The sequence below is a fragment of the Notolepis coatsorum genome (genome assembly GCF_963971535.1).
Source record: "Notolepis coatsorum genome assembly, chromosome: 15".
In the NCBI taxonomy this organism is placed as follows: Eukaryota; Metazoa; Chordata; class Actinopteri; order Aulopiformes; family Paralepididae; genus Notolepis; species Notolepis coatsorum.
Window position 1 is genome coordinate 29,498,793 of NC_140179.1, and position 16,735 is coordinate 29,515,527.

At 48.7% G+C, this 16,735-nt stretch overlaps 1 protein-coding gene across 2 annotated transcripts in view; it reads right to left on the bottom strand.

Annotated features, from left to right (window-relative positions):
* Positions 1 to 9,081: 9,081 nt before the first annotated feature.
* Positions 9,082 to 16,735, bottom strand: part of pthlha (parathyroid hormone-like hormone a) — a 17,103-nt gene continuing 9,449 nt past the window's right edge. For both annotated transcript variants that reach the window (XM_084330328.1, XM_084330327.1), the window contains exons 3-4: positions 10,726 to 11,276; positions 9,082 to 9,915 (exon numbers count right to left, since the gene is read on the bottom strand). In XM_084330328.1, the coding sequence (XP_084186454.1) occupies positions 10,766 to 11,276 (511 nt within the window). In that variant the 3' untranslated portion in view covers positions 9,082 to 9,915; positions 10,726 to 10,765. The remainder of the gene's footprint in view (positions 9,916 to 10,725; positions 11,277 to 16,735) is intronic.

Genomic DNA, 16,735 nt, shown 5'->3' on the forward strand with positions numbered 1-16,735 from the left:
CCTGGGCTTCATCGTGGAGAAGGGCTTGACCCGAGCGGATCCTCGCAAGATCCAGGCTGTGGAGGATTGGCCGGAACCCACCACTCGGAAGGAGCTACAGAGTTTCCTCGGGTTCGCAAACTTCTACCGAAGGTTCATCCGGAACTACAGCCAAGTGGCGGAGCCTCTTACCAAGCTGACCTCCCCCGCTCTGCCGTTCGACTGGTCCCCAGCGGCATGCGCTGCGTTCCGCTCCCTCAAGAGAAGGTTCACTTCCGCTCCTATCCTGCTCCACCCTGACCCCAAGAGACAGTTCATCGTGGAGGTGGACGCCTCGGATTCTGGCCTGGGCGCTGTCCTATCCCAGCGTTCTCCTTCCGACCAGAAGGTACATCCTTGCGCCTTCTACTCGCGTCGCTTCCTCCCCGCCGAGAGGAACTACGACACCGGCAATCGGGAGCTACTGGCGGTCGTGGCTGCTCTGGAGGAGTGGCGTCATTGGCTAGAGGGTGCCGAGGAGCCTTTTACCATCTGGACGGACCACAAGAACCTAACGTTCATCCGCGCTTCCAGGCGCCTCAACGGTCGGCAGGCGAGATGGGCCAGTTTCCTCAGTCGGTTCGACTTCTCGCTGACCTTCCGCCCCGGTTCCCGCAACACGAAGGCCGACTCCCTGTCCCGGATGCACTCCAAGGGGGCTCCACCCTCTGAGGACCCATCTCCCATCATCCCGGAGGCCCGGGTGGTTGGAGCCATCACCTTGGGCATCGAGGGTGTGGTGAGGCGTGCCCTACGCTTCCAACGTGCTCCAAGCAACGTCCCTAGGAGCCGTCTCTTCGTCCCTGACTCTGTCCGGTCCCAGGTACTGCTGTGGGGCCATACCAGCCGGTTCGCCTGCCACCCAGGCGTCCATCGCACGTTCTCCTTCCTGGCTCGTCGTTTCTGGTGGCCCACCATGCGGAACGACGTCAAGGAGTTCGTATTGGCCTGCGCGGTCTGTGCCCGCAGCAAGGCCTCTCACCAGGCACCCTCCGGGCTCTTGCAGCCACTTCCCGTTCCAAGCCGTCCGTGGTCACATGTGGCGCTCGACTTCGTCACTGGACTACCCTCCTCCCAGGGGAACACCTGCCTTCTGACCGTGGTGGATCGATTCAGCAAGGGGGTCCACCTCGTGGCCCTCTCCAAGCTTCCCTCAGCAGCCGAGACGGCGGACCTCCTGACGCACCACGTGTTCCGCCTTCACGGTTTTCCCCAGGACATCGTCTCTGACCGGGGGCCCCAGTTCACCTCCCAGGTATGGCGGGCTTTCTGCAAGGGATTGGGGGCAACGGTCAGTCTCTCCTCTGGCTACCATCCCCAGACAAACGGGCAGACGGAGAGGATGAACCAGAGCGTGGAGTCTGCTCTTCGGTGTGTGGCAGCCGAGAGGCCGGCATCCTGGAGTCGTTTCCTTCCCTGGGTTGAATACTCGATCAACTCAATGGTCAGTTCCGCCACCGGCCTCTCCCCTTTTGAGGCCTCCCTGGGCTACCAGCCCCCTCTTTTTCCCGCACTGGAGACGGAAGTGGCAGTTCCCTCCGTGCAGGTCCACCTCGACCGCTGCCGTCGCGTTTGGGAGATCACCAGGACCGCGCTGCTCCAGACATCTGAGCGCGCCTGTCGTGGTGCCGACCGGCGCCGGGTTCCCGCGCCGACTTACCGCCCTGGGCAGAGGGTGTGGCTCTCCGCGAAGGACCTCCCGCTACGGTCCTCGGCCAAGAAGCTCAACCCTCGCTTCGTCGGTCCTTTCGAGGTCCTAAAGGTACTCAGTCCGGCGGCCCTGCGCCTGAAGCTTCCTGCATCCATGCACATCCACCCCGTGTTCCATGTCTCCCGGGTTAAGCCCGTCTCCCTCAGTCCCCTTATGCCTCCAGCTCCGGATCCACCGCCTCCTGTGCTAGTGGATGGTCACCCCCAGTGGCAGGTCCGCCGGTTGATGGGCGTTCGTCGGCGGGGCCGGGGATTCCAATACCTGGTGGACTGGGAGGGTTACGGCCCAGAGGAGCGTAGCTGGGTCTCCCGGCAGCTCATCGTGGATCCCGGCTTGATCACCGACTTCCATCGGGCCCATCCTGACGAGCCGGGTCGGCCTGGTCGCCGGGCGGCTCCCGTGGAGGGGGGGGTACTGTGAGGTTTCTGTCCTTGCCTTCTCACTCGTTCTGTTCCTTTAACCACCCTCGCTTTGTTTTCATTCATTTTTTCTGTCAAGTATTTCAATTCCCTCGTTCACACGTTTCTCCCCGTTGACGTCATCTGAGACGTCGCTGATTGGTTCTCTCACTTCCCCACGCTTGTCAATCACATTCCCCAGCTGTCACTGCTTTTCAATCAATCGATCCCTCATTATTTATACCCCGTTTTCCCCACCCTAAGTTGTTGGTTCGTCTTGATTTGTCGCTGGATGTTTTTCCCCGTTGCTGCTGTTTCACTGTGCTATTCTCCAGGAATTCCTAGAAGCCTTCGCTTGGATACCTGCTCCGTGGCGCGCGCTCGCCTCCACTGTTGTTCCTGTTCCTTTTACGCAGCTCGTCTGGGTGAGTATTTCTAGATTGACTGTCTTGACCTATTTCCGATTTTCGTGTGTAACCTTTACACTGAAGTCTACCACCTTTTTGTCAGACAGTCACTCACCCAGCCATTATCGTTTTTGCTCTTTCCTTTATGGAATAATATTTTTGGGATCTTCCACCTCCCTCTGTGTGTTTGCTCACGCCGAAGATATTATTTCACATTTGGACAGTGTTTGGATTTTTGCTCACTGTGTGTTTACACGAAGATATTATTTCACATTTGGACGGTGTTTGGATTTTTGCTCACTGTGTGTTTACATGAAGATATTCACTTGGGCTGTTTTTGGAATATTGCACATCACTGTGTTGTTTAACACGAAGAATATTACACCCTGTCCTCCAGCTCGTTTCAAGTCTGCTCTGTCACTGACCCGTTCCCTCTCTCCCTCTCTCGGTCTTGCACAACATCTGAGAGGTCCGCCGTGAGAGTCTGCAGAGCGGTACAGAGGTCTGCTCCTGCTTCCCAAGACTACCCTTCCGGGAGAAGCTGCAGAGCAGCAGAACTTTGCCCCTTGTTCATTCTACCTGTTCTTGTTGACCTGCTTTCCCTGTTTCACTTATTCTTATTACCAAATAAACAAGCCCTCGTATTTGGCAACTCTGAATCCAACTCTCTTGTGTCGTTGCGTTTGGGGTCGGTGTCAAACCATAACAGATAGTATAGCGATACTAAATATATCGCGATACGCTGAGTATTGCGATTTTTTTAATTTTTTTTATCAAATTTAATTTATTACCCTTTTTCAACTGCAAAGTAATAAAATAAAGTTCAGTCTGTTGATCTCACTTCAATAATATTTATTGCAGAACATGGTATTTTCTCAAGCAGACAGATGTAAACACTGTAATCTGTGTTGCATGTACCCGACAAACTGAACTGTTTGTATTACAGTCATATTCCAACTTAACTGAATGCACATGTGTGTGTGTGGACTACTGTACTATTACAGGTATTGAAATGAACAATGCAACTTCCTTATACAATTTTTTTTTATTCTTAAAAAAATAAATATTAATAATTAAATATCGATACTTGGCGTCCCTGTATGTATCGATACAGTATTGCCACGCAAAGTATCGCGATACTACTACGTATAGATTTCCCCCCCCCACCCCTAATAAGTAGGTATATAGAAGGATTGTATTCAGGTATATTCAGACAGATATGTATATGAGCAACTGAGATAGACAAACTTGTTTTTGTCTTCTCTTCAAGTGCCATTGTTTACATTTAATCATTTAGCTGAATGCTGTTATCCAAGGTGACTTACAAGTTCTGTACAACAAGTCAGCAGGAAGGGTACTCTGGCAGCTAATTAAGCATTACATCACGCGCAGGAGTGGTTTGTGACCAATAAACCATGCCTAGGGGTGGTCGTTAGAGGGTCGTTAGACCCCCCTAGGCATGGTTTATTGGTCACAAAGCACGACTACAAGTGGTGTAAAGCTTTTATACAACTGCCAGATTCATCCAACCTTATTTCTATACAATAAACACACATTAATCGAAGATTTATTGAAAAAACCATCCGCCAGAAAAAGTAGTTCCCACAACTACAAAAAAGACAAGTTGCCTCCATGTGGAAGCAGCTTGAAGTGCATCCAACCAAACTAACACATCCAACTGTGTATTATTGGAATGATTGAGAGAAGTTGCCTCATGTGGAAGCAGCTTGAAGTGCATCCAACCAACTAACACATCCAACTGTGTATTATTGGAATGATTGATTGAAAATTTTATTACCAGATGCAGAATGGGTACAATACAGTACGGCTCAATACACACAATTGTTAAGGGAATGCAGACCTACTTTCCATAGAACTTCATTCTTAGATGCTTCTATATAAAGTAGGTAAAACAAATTAAAACGTTTTCTTTGCCCTATAGGAAAAAAACGTTTTCTTCGCCCTATTTTTTTATTTATTTCTTTTAGCCTAAACTTAACCAGTTGGAAACCAGGGGTACAGTAATAAAATTAGCAATCAACCAATCAATCAATTCAATAGACCATGCTCACTTAAAACAGCGCTGCTTCTCTCTCAGTCTGACTCCCCCGCTGTTGCAGACAGGAGTGTGTGTGTGTGTGTGTGTGTGTGTGTGTGTGTGTGTGTGTGTCACAGTGTGTGTGTGTGTGTGCGTGCGTGTGTGTGTGTGTATGTGTGTGTGTGTGTGTGTGTGTGTGTGTGTATGTGTGTGTGTGTGTTTGTGGGTACGCCAGCGTCGGACAGTGTGAGAGAGAACGCTGCAGTCAGTAGAAAGTAGGAAGGAAGAAATTTAAATCAATCAATTAATCAATCAATCAATCCGCGATTTTTCTTTTGTTCTAGATTGACTCAAGACCCATCAATTACATCATCCAACATTGTTTAAAGGACTAACACATTCCCCTTGACAGAATCGCTTCATATTTAGTCGTTATGGTGCTTTCAACATAACCATTTGTTGTCCGCGATCTTGTTTTCTCCCGGAGTGAGCCGGGGAGTGATATGTGATTCGGTTGTGGGCGGGTCCTGAGCCCAGGACCGTGGATTGTTGCCAATAAAGACGTGTAAATGGCCAATCAGAATCGAGAAATTTGCATGCCATTGTATAAGGGTCAGTAAGATTGTTCGTCAAACTTGACTGCTATAGACTTGACTTCCATGACACCTTGGGATAATAAACCCTACATGCTTTTTTGCTCATAACATTTTTCTTTTGCCAAATACATTTCCTTTATTCATCCAAGGAGGTCCATATGAAGTCCAGAGAAATTGGAAATTGGATAATAATAATAAAAAAAACACAGTAAGTTAGTAACTTGTGGCAAACTTAAAAAAAAAAAAAGTTTAAAAAACGTTCTTTTACACTCGCTGTCAAAATTTGGCGTTGCCTAATTATTTTTACGCCCCTTGTTTTACCCAATGAGGAGTTGGAAGTCCAGCCGACGTGGAAAGTGGATCAAACTTTGTTTTTCAGTCTTCTGGCCCGTCATAACAAGAATGGTTTATTTGTGTATCTGTGCTTTAGAGAAAAACCCTCCAGGCTTCCAGGCCTGCTGTCTTTTCTCACATTATGACGTTGGCAGGTTCGGCGATCAGTTGTCTCTCTTGAGGTCAATCTTGTATAATACATGTTAAATCCGCCCCCCAAAGTAAAGACTCTAACCTTACATAATCATAGTGCGGATATGGTGACATAATAAGCTCTCGCGGGCAGGATAGTGAATTGTGACGTTTTTTAGGGAGTTCTCTGTTTTATGATCCTTCCAAAGGGGTTTCTGAGCCTGGGCTCTGCAGTACTGTACTTGCTTCCAGAGGGGTTTCTGAGCCTGGGCTCTGCAGTACTGTACTTGCTTCCAGAGGGGTTCCCGAGCCTGGGCTCTGCAGTACTGTACTTGCTTCCAGAGCTTGTTTCTGAGCCTGGGCTCTGCAGTACTGTACTCTCTTCCAGAGGGGTTTCTGAGCCTGGGCTCTGCAGTACTGTACTTGCTTCCAGAGGGGGTTCTGAGCCTGGGCTCTGCAGTGTGGCACTCAGGGCGTTGAGGTTGTGGATATTTATACCCGTTTTGTTTTAGTTGGTTGGATGCTTGAGCCCCGAGCCCCTTGGAGTTGTCGTCCTGCCGGCGTTTGAATCATAACATCAACACTGTCCCAGTCGCTCTGCGAGATGTCTCTCAGCTCCCCAGCACCACGCCAAGCCAAACTTGTCATGTTGCAAAGCCCAGCGGGTGAGTTATTTTAATGGTTCTCGAAGAGGCCAAGTCCTTCATGCCACATTCTTGCACCTAGAGCCGTTGATAATTTGTAATTGAATTTCGGATTGAATTTATGATGAGGAGTGGCAATTTGTTGACACTTTTGCTCTATTGAGTCAATTTGAGTGGAACATTTTACCTTTTTCCCCCACCGCTGCTGGTGTTAAAGTAGAAATGCTGCTGCATTGGCCCCCGAAAATGTAAGGACCATCCTCCAAACTTGATTTATTCATTGCTTATTGCTTATTGCTTATTGCTTATTGCTTATTGCTTATTGCTTATAGCTCCACTCCAGCCTATAGGCTCATAATTAGATTAGATTCAAATGTATTGTCATCATCACACAGCCCAAGTACAGTACAACGAGGTTGCCAATCCAACCAGTGTGCAAATGTAACAGTAAAGTGTAATAGTAATATACAACGTACAGCCAGTACAGTACAGGTGATTGAACTGGGTTTAAAATATACAAAGAAATTAGCACCACTGAGTCTAGTGCCGATCAGATGTATGTACAGAGCCGTAATATCAATACAGTGATACAGGTATAAAGACAATATTATGGTAGTAGTCATACTGGCCAGCAGCGCAAATATTAGACTAATACATATTGAGACTGATAAATTAAAAGAGGCATTTTGCAGATTTTGAACCTGACTCCTAAAGTTCTGTTGTGAGATGGACATGTGATAATCTGACATGAAACGTACCAACTCGTTCTGTGCCTGCGTTGGCCCCCTGTGAACATTTCCTTGAGTTGGGCTCTACTTCAAACAATAGGAACGGAGGAAATGGCTTCCGCAGTTCACTAGATGGCCGCTCTCCTCCGAGTGACTCGTCAGAGTTTCTTGGGGCCAATGCGGGCCGAGCTTTCGAGACACAGAACACGTTGGTAAGTGACTCAAGTCAAGTGTCTTCGTCACAACAGAACCATAGGATTTAAAAGGTTGAAAATCGGCTAAGTGGCCATTTATAAGGGAACAACACCCAAGCCGAGAGTTAATGGAAAGATGTAATTTCCATGGCCAAGGAAAGTTCAATTCATATTTGTGAATATGAGCTACTTTCTCCCAAAACTAGAAACGAGAAGTAAGACTAGGCATATAAAGTCTGGAGCTGCCCCACTGACAAGGAATGGGAGATTTTGTGGACCCACAGAATGGAGCTTTATTCTATAGTAGTGTTCTCACAGTGTATCTTTATATGTCCATGTGATTCAGATTCAGTTGTATACAAGCTGTCATTGTGCTAACCTCTACTGTATGAAATAATAGTGGAATTAAACGATTCCAAATTATTCTGGGGACTTCCTAGAACCCCGAAGAGTCCTCTGCACCCCACCTTGGCAGCCAGTGATGTAGCCTACCTTAGAGATGAAATAATGCAGCTAATCTACGGAGCTAACTACTGTGGTTTGCCCTAAGGGTTGCTGCTCCTAAACACCCATTAGAGCAATATGGTGCGAAAAGACAGTTTCATGGTCATCACGACCCTTGTTACGGCCGCAGAGCAGGGCTTGTTCTGGAATCCTCTCGACCAGTGACCCCCGAGTGACCCTCCCGACGGTCATTCTCTGTGATTAATCGGCGCGGCCGGTAACACATCGAGAGCTTGTTTTCATCCTATTTGAGGGATCGTGGAACTACTACTCGCTCTAAACAAAGAGGTAACCGTCGGTCATGGTGAGAATGATGACTCCCAGGGATCCACTCCCACCCGGCTTCTCCCGAGCTTCTGCTAAAGCGCTCACGGTGTGGGTGAGGAGAGTCAAACACTCTGCCAGAAGTTCACAGAGTCCGATCCTCCGATACACAGCCGGCCTCTCCAAGGGCTTGGCTTATTAGAGGATCTCGTCATGTATTTTTATTATTTATTTCTTTGTGGTCACTCGTTTTACATACACACTCACGGAAGGGCCCAGCCGCGTTACTATGTTGTAAACACACGGACAATGTAAACAGGCGTTGGTACGCAGGGTTTTACAGTTATCTGCAATATTTATCGACAGAATCTGACCGATGCAGTCGTGTGGGAAAAAACCTCAAAGTTTAGCCTTGATGCACTTCCATGATGAATCCTGCGGGTAAGGAATGTCAGTACTTTGATTGTTTAGTCTGCGTTGGAAGTATCCAACTGTAACTCGGTCCAACAGGGGTTTAGTCTGATTAGCTTCAGGAAGCTGTCAGTGAAAACCTCCACAGCTTGTTTCTACCAGCATACACAGTACGTCTGTTGCACTAATATGACTTTAACCTATTGGAACTGTTTGGATTGGTCATTTAAGAATATTAGAAATAGTGAATGATTATGCACCATGTCTAAAGCCAGATATTGAAAAGTAGGAGTTTGTTTAAAGGTTACGTAGAAGGTAACCAAACAGGCAGCCGTACCACCAGAAATAATATATAGGAATGGAGATGGTGTTTTCATTCCTAGTCGATTGACTGAGGCTACAAGGGCTAAAAGGTACCTATGAGTTTTTAATTGTGTTTGCTGTGTCCTGTGGCTGTCAAAATGGGTTTACATTGGCAAACATTGTAGTCAAAACAGACGTATCCTGATTTAAAACGAGTTAAGGAGGTTCCAAGTAGGTTTATTTGACTATAAATCAAACTTCAATAATGTGAAAACTACAACATACCACACATGTCTGTGTTAGAAAATAAGTATATAAAAATATATATATTAAAACTTAATGAAACGATGACACGGGGCGAGACGTCATGTGACACGAAAGACACACCACACTCCGGAAGGATGTTTACTGTCAAATATTTAATCCATTCAGTAATAGGTGTTATCTCAGTGCAAGTGCCAAACAAACAGATATTGAGCCGTTGCGTGTTCAGTTTATGTACAAAAGTGAACCGAAAGCAGAGCATGAGAGAGAGAGAGTACGGCCGTGGAAGAGACGAGACGCCCAAGGCAACTGGTGGGGGTCGCAGTAAAGGACGGGTCATCCTGGAGGCAGTATACCCTTCTGAGTCACAGGCTGGGGGGGAGGGGGGGCAGGAGGGGGTAAATGATAACGCTAAACAGCAGCTAAACAAACAGAGACGGATGGCTGAATAGACATAGACGGATCATACGAGCAAACAAAAAACAAACTGAGAAGTAACACAGAGGGATGATCAAGGTTTTCTTCATTTCAATCAACCACAAAAAAAAGGCAATTAACAAAATTACTGGTATATATATTTATATATCTAAAGTGCATTATGGTACAAAAATATAGAAGGTCAGCAGCACCTCGATACATTTACAAAATAAATACACCATTCAAACAAAATAAATTACCGCAAAATCTGACATTTATAATTGGCATAGTTAAAAACAAAAGAGAAAAAAAGGAAAGGATTCACAATGATCAAAATCTGTCGCCCCCCCCCCCCCCCCCCCCTCCGGGCGGGGAGCATCAAATCACATTTTATCATCATTTTCTTTTTCTTTTATTGTCATCATTATCACTATTCTGGTGCATTTAGAATATTTACAGACAATAAATATTTCCCGTTACTTTCCAAACGATCACAATTACAGAACGCTGTAACGTGAGCATTTAGGTGTCCTTTTCAAATGTCCTTAGGTTTCTGAAAGACAAGAAGAAGAGAGAGAGAAAACAAGTTAGTTGACGTTTAGTGGACGTTACTGGTGTTCAGGGGTTTATTCAGTCGTGCTTAGCACAGCGTTTTACTCGTGGGCCCTATGCTAGAAACAACAAGAATATCTGGAATAAGTTGCGGGAGCCAATTCACAAGGATGGGTCAAATGGCATTATGTCTTGTGTGGGTCTTTCTGTCTGTCTGTCTGTGTACATGTGTGTGTGTGTGTGTGTCCGCACACCCGATTGTGTGTGTGTGTGTGTGTTTGCGTGTGTCGCGACACACGCAAACACACACAATCGCCGTCGCGATCCCTCACCTATAATGACTGGGAAGCCGGGTGGGTGGGTGGGCGTGCATTCTGGACATGTGTTAGCAATTATGCAAAAGAGACACCTCTCACTAAGCAAACAGGCCTGTACTTCACATCAAACAGCCCCGGGCTTCTCGGGGCGGAAGCGGGGCCGGGAGGCGAGGAAATGTGCGCTTTGATTGTGTTTACGTATGCGAGTGTGTTGGTTTGGAGGGAGAGCGTGTGTGTATAGCTGCGGTGTGTTTGCAAGAGTATATATGAATCACTCATGTGAATCGGACAGCTGAGAGGTTCTTGAAATAGCGGCGTGATCAAAAAGACGTTTGTTTTCTCCCTCCGTATCCGCTTATAAATCAGCATGAAGCGAGTCGACTCGGCGTTCTGGCGACTACTAGGGCCCGCTAAGCTACAACAGGCTGTGTGTCCTGTTGCTACCGAGTGTGTAGAACTAAGTTTGTAATGATGTGGTGTCACGGATGACTCACCTTTGTCAGAGGCTGACAGTGTTTTTTTAGTTCGTTTTTTTTAGTGAAGCGCCCCCCGCAGGCCGAAGGAAGGCCGCCACTCCAGGTGGTAGCCGCTCCCGGGCTCGTCCTCCAGCGCCCATCCCAGTGAGCGCGCCCGCCTCTTCCTCTTCTCGCCCTCCCGCCGCTTGCCCGACCTCCCCTTCTTCTTCTTCTTCCCCCCCGAGGCCTTGAGAGTCCCGTCCTTGTACGGCTGAGACTTGTTGGTCTCCTGGGGCAGGTTGGTGCCCTCCTCCTCCTCCAGCCGGAAGCTGACGGGCAGGTTCTTGGTGCCGCCGGGGGGCTTGGGGTGGAGCGTGCCGCTGGTCGTGCCCAGGCTCGGGCTCACGCCGCCCACACCCGGGAGGCCCACGCCGGCGCCGCTGCTCAGGCCCGGCGTGCGGACCGGCAGGTCGCGGATCTCGGCCGTGTGCACCTCGTCCAGGAGCTCCTGCAGCCACATGCGCCGCTTGAAGTCCTGCAGCGTGCGGCCTTTGTCGTGCATCAGCTGAGCGTGAGTCACAGAGCGCTTCCTGCCGGAGAGACACAGGAGGAGAGGAGAGGGTTAGAGCTGAGAGAGTCTGGCTGGACAAAAGTACAAAACAAAAAGACCCTTCAAACAAACCACCATGAGCCAATTTTAGGTTTTCAGATGAACAATGTTTTCAAACCTAATTATCTCAAGATGGTCATTTGGAGTATTGTGTGTACGTTCTTAGTTAAAGACAGTAGAGGTTGAATACCTTTGGGTGATGTATCATATTTACACTCTCGAGAGATTTCACCTCAATTGTATTTCCAAAATGTTTTACTTTTCAACACTCGCACAGCCAGCGTCAGACATCTGAATGGCGTAGGCCAGACTCAAAGGGGGTCTCCCCCTATCGAGACATTGCTGTTCTCCTGATTCGCCAGTAGGGGTCAGTAGGCGTAAACAAATGAACACAATGTTTCTAACAGGCAGAACTCACAGGTAGTCTTATAGCAGGGAGGAGCAGTCACTCGAGTTGAGGAGAAAAAAAAACTCTTCTCTGTGACTTATTGTTACTAATTCTTAATCATTTTCATATATTTTTGCCTCTCGAGAAACACAATGAACAAGAAGAGCAGTGTCGTCCCCGATCAGGAATCCCCCCCTTGAGGGAGAGAGAGAGAGGTAAGGAAAGGGATTGTTCTTCAGTTCAACGGGTTTGACAACACTGCTCCCATTGTGTAGCATTCCAAGTATTTTGCCCCTGTATCCATGAAATGAAATCATTGGCCATCATCAGAACATGATTCATAGAACCAACGGGAGTTAAGCCCTTTCCAGGCTTGTTAAAGTGATACATAAGCCTCCGTCCTGCCAAAAAATGGGGCTTTAAGATGAGTTTTCCTTTCTGTTTGGAAAAAAATTTAAAAGCACCCCCCCCCCTTTTTCTGATAGTCCATTAAATAACTCTTACTGTCACAGTGGCATCTCTGTGCGGCACTGGGGGGAAACCTCCCGCCTGTCATCTCTCCTTAATATCCAATAACTCTGACAGATTTATGGTATGGTCACATGTCCCGCGAGTGTGAACTGGTGCTATAAATGCTACATGCCCCCCAATGGCTTGTGGGGCGCCTTCAATCAAAAAGGCAACGCGGCGTGCGGGGGGAGACACATTAATACTCTCACGTCTGTAAGCTCTCACGTCTGTTTCCGAGCGAAAACTACCCGAAAAGCTCAAGTCTAAGAGCTTACGCCGGCATTTAGAATAGTCCCCGATAATCGCAAACTCAAATCCCGATCCGGCTTACTAAATGTTATGTCACACCCCCCGATTGATTTACAGCGGAGGTGAGACGGGACTCCCAGGATCCCGCTTAAGCCGGGGCCCTGCCGCTGTCCTCGGGGCTGCAGGATCCAGCGGGACCTGTTATCTTTGCAGATAGTGTGTGAACGGCTGAGCGTCGGGGAAGCGCTTTCATGCTCCTTGCTTTACTCCGGGTATCCCGTTACCCAGGCCCTTAATGCTTAGGAAAATAGAGAGGAGAGGGCAGGGCCCACCGCCTCCTCCGCTCCGCATGGGAACATCAGCACGGCCGCTTTGGTGGACGCCGCGGCTAAACACCCTCCTCAGCCTCCAGTGTCTGAGCACATAAACAAGGAGGTGGATATCGGGCCTGATTACCCCGGTATAACCCGGGCACCTTGCCCCCAGTCGCAGGAGTGTAATTTCCTCCTAGGTACCTGTTGTAAGAGGACTCTTAGCCCTCTGGTTGATCGTCGGTTTGGTTCTGTCTATGATAACATGTAGTTCGTTCACAGGGACGGGTGAGAGTTTAACGTTAAAACGTAGTTCGTTCACAGCGACGGGTGAGAGTTTAACGTTAACACGTAGTTCGTTCACAGGGACGGGTGAGAGTTTAACGTAACACGTAGTTCGTTCACAGGGACGGGTGAGAGTTTAACGTTAACACGTAGTTCGTTCACAGGGACGGGTGAGAGTTGAACGACGGGGGTTGCAGAACTTTGAAAAACACTTGCTGGTCAACGGTGAAACTTTTGTATTTTCCAAACGCAGTATGCAGGAGCTTTCGTCCCTGTGTGGAAATAACAATGTTTGACGCAGGCTGGTTTTTGCGGTCAAGTTTTTTTTTATACAGAATTCTTTTTTTAGAATGGAAATTATATAACAGCCTGATGGAAGCACAAACACATTCTGAATCGTCCTCAGAACAGATTAACACTCTCGGTCAAACGCAACAGGTTGCATCGTTTTACAATTTCCCAAGTGCTCTTCCAAAAGAGTAAAAAAGAAAAAAAAAGCCCAAAGTATATATTTCTTTCTCCAAATGAAATAATATCTCGGTCCCTGCAGAGTTAGCCTCCCATACAGTCAGGGAGCTTTCTGAGAGTGGCTTTGTTTATATGCATACAGATATTTCCTGTAATTCTCAGGCCTACAACAGAAATCAGTGGGACTGTACACTTTCTTTGAAAACTGATCTGTCTCTGTTTTTACTTTTTTTTTATACGCTCACATCAAACGCTCCCAAAAGCATAACTAGAAAAGGAAGGAGAATGTGTGTGTGTGTGGCGGGGGGGGGGGGGGATACATCTGACATGGCACGTGTCCAGTAGACCCCCTTCTCAGTCCCCACTACCTGATGTTAATTGTTTCTCTGTGCAAAGAGGAGGAGGAGTAGAGAGAGAGAGACAGAGAGCAGAGCAGAGAGAATGAATGCTCAGCATCGGGCCTACAGCCTCCTCTCAGCCCGTCCGACATGTGATTCCTCTCCACACTCTTTTGATTGAACCTCCTTCTCCTAAACTAAAACCTCGCTCGGGCCCCGGGGATCGGAGCCTCGTTCCCTGCAGACGGAGCCGCCCATTGATGTTGATTGGGAATCCTGCATGCCGTATGGTAGGCCCGCTCGGCCGCGGCAATTTCCCTCACCGTTGTTTTTAAGTGATAATTATGCGTGCTCCCAAGTGTAATCTGATGAACGCACTCGCAGATAATTAACAGGCGGTTCGAGAGGGCCACGTGAGACCCCCAAGGGGTCAGGGGTCAAATAGCCTCATTTATTATCACCCGGTGGCACCGTCGTTGCGGCTCGGGCCTTGTGTGATTTTATCACAGTTTCATCACTGCTGTGTTTTCCTTTCCTCTCAGGTGGCGCTTACCTCGGTTCCTAAATCCTATTAAGTGCATAATATCACACAACGGGTGTACCTCCATTTCCCCTGACATAAGCATACAGACCCCACACACACACACACATGCATGCATGCTCGCACACACACACACACACACACACACACACACACACACACACACACACACACACACACACACACGTATGCATGCTCGCAACACACACACACGCACACACATACACACACACGTATGCATGCTCGCACACACAGCATGCATGCGCACACACACACACACATGCATGCGCACACGCACACACACACACACAGGAGTGAAGGCTCTGAGACTGCTGGTGCCCATTAACGCTCCATTCTCTCTTGTCTCCATGTAAATGAGCTTTCTTGCTGGGATGACACACATAAGGCATGGTTCTAATAACTTAAAGACTCTCTCTCTCTCTCTCTCTCTCTCTCTCTCTCTTCTCTCTCTCTCTCTTCTCAGGAACCAGGTTCAAACTTAACACCGCCGCAGCCAAATGCATTTCAGATGGGGCTCTCTCTCTCTCTCTCTCTCTCTCTCTCTCTCTCTCTCTCTCTCTCTCTCTCTCTCTCTCTCTCTCTCTCTCTCTCTCTCTCTCTCCTCTCTCTCTCTCTTTTTTCTTCTCTCTCTCTCTCTCTCTCTCTCTCTCTCCCTCTCTCTCTCTCTCTCTCTCTCTCTCTCTCTCTCTCTCTCTCTCTCTCTCTCTCTCTCTCTCCCCGGAGTTCAGTGCATGATTCAGTGATCTGGGCTCCCTCAGTAGAAAATCTTTTCGGGACATGATGATAATAAACAAAGCCCCTTGTACAGGTTGCTGTCAGTGTTTTGGGGAGATGTTGACGCTTAGGTTGAAATACTGGACTGACTCTTTCCACGGGCCTCTCTCTCTCACAATGGGCCCGCGACCGCTTCATTAAACCTGATTCGACCAAAGTGCGCCACTGGCAGAGGACGACACACAGCAGCAGCAAAACCATCGCAGGGATATTATCTTTCCAAGAGGAGGGAAAAGCTCTCGGGCGCATGTTTTGCATTCTGGCCCGAGCTGGGCTCCAGGACTTGAAAGAAGGTTTACTCTGCTAGGCATATATACTTCAACAGGAGCGCCAGGTTTTGCTTGGACGCAGCCTAGCCGTGCATCAGCATTATTTCCCCTGCCGCTCTAAGACTCCTCTTTATCCCTGACGGACACCGGCGGGGCGAGCAGCGCCGCACACCGGATAACAAAGTGGCAAACAAGGAGGGGGTGGGTGGGTGGTGCGGGTGGGCGGGTGGTGGGGGGGCTGGCACACCGGGCAAGGCCCCGGAGGGGACCGCAAACAAGACCGGTCCTATATTCAGGCGGTGGTCTGAAACCAGAGGCTGCCGTGTGTCTGGGGGGGTAAAGCGGTTGGCTGAGACGTCCTGGACAGTTCTAAAGTGCTTGGGAACTGGAGGGAAAAGTAGGAGGAGGGAGGGAGGGAGGGGGGATGTTGGTAGTTCTTTATCACACACTTAATAACACCCCCTTCTCCACTCACCCCCCTCCTCTACTCATACACACCATCACAACCTTCTCTTTAGGTACCCCCCCCCCCTCTTCCCTGCACCCCCCCCTCCTCCACTCATACACACCATCACAACCTCTCTATAAGTTAACCCCCCCCCCTCCTCCTCTACTCATACACACCATCACAACCTTCTCTATAAGTTAACCCCCCCACCTCCTCCTCTACTCATACACACCATCACAACCTTCTCTATAAGTTAACCCCCCCCCCTCCTCCTCTACTCATACACACCATCACACCTTCTCTATAAGTTAACCCCCCCTCTTCCCTGCACCCCCCCCCCTCTCCACTCATACACACCATCACAACCTTCTCTTTAGGTTACCCCCCCTATTCCCTGCACCCCCCCCCTCCTCTACTCATACACACCATCACACCTTCTCTTTAGGTTACCCCCCCCCTCTTCCCTGCACCCCCCCTCCTCTACTCATACACACCATCACAACCTTCTCTATAGGTTACCCCCCCCCTCTTCCCTGCACCCCCCCTCCTCTACTCATACACACCATCAACCTTCTCTTTAGTTACCCCCCCCCCCCCCCCCCCCCTCTTCCTGCACCCCCCTCCTCTACTCATACACACATCACAACCTTCTCTTTAGGTTACCCCCCCCCCTCTTCCCTGCACCCCCCTCCTCTACTCATACACACCATCACACCTTCTCTTTAGGTTACCCCCCCCCCTCTTCCCTGCACCCCCCTCCTCTACTCATACACACCATCGCCACCTTCTCTATGTAAACATGCAGGTGGGCGCACACTATCAAAACAGCTGCCGGCA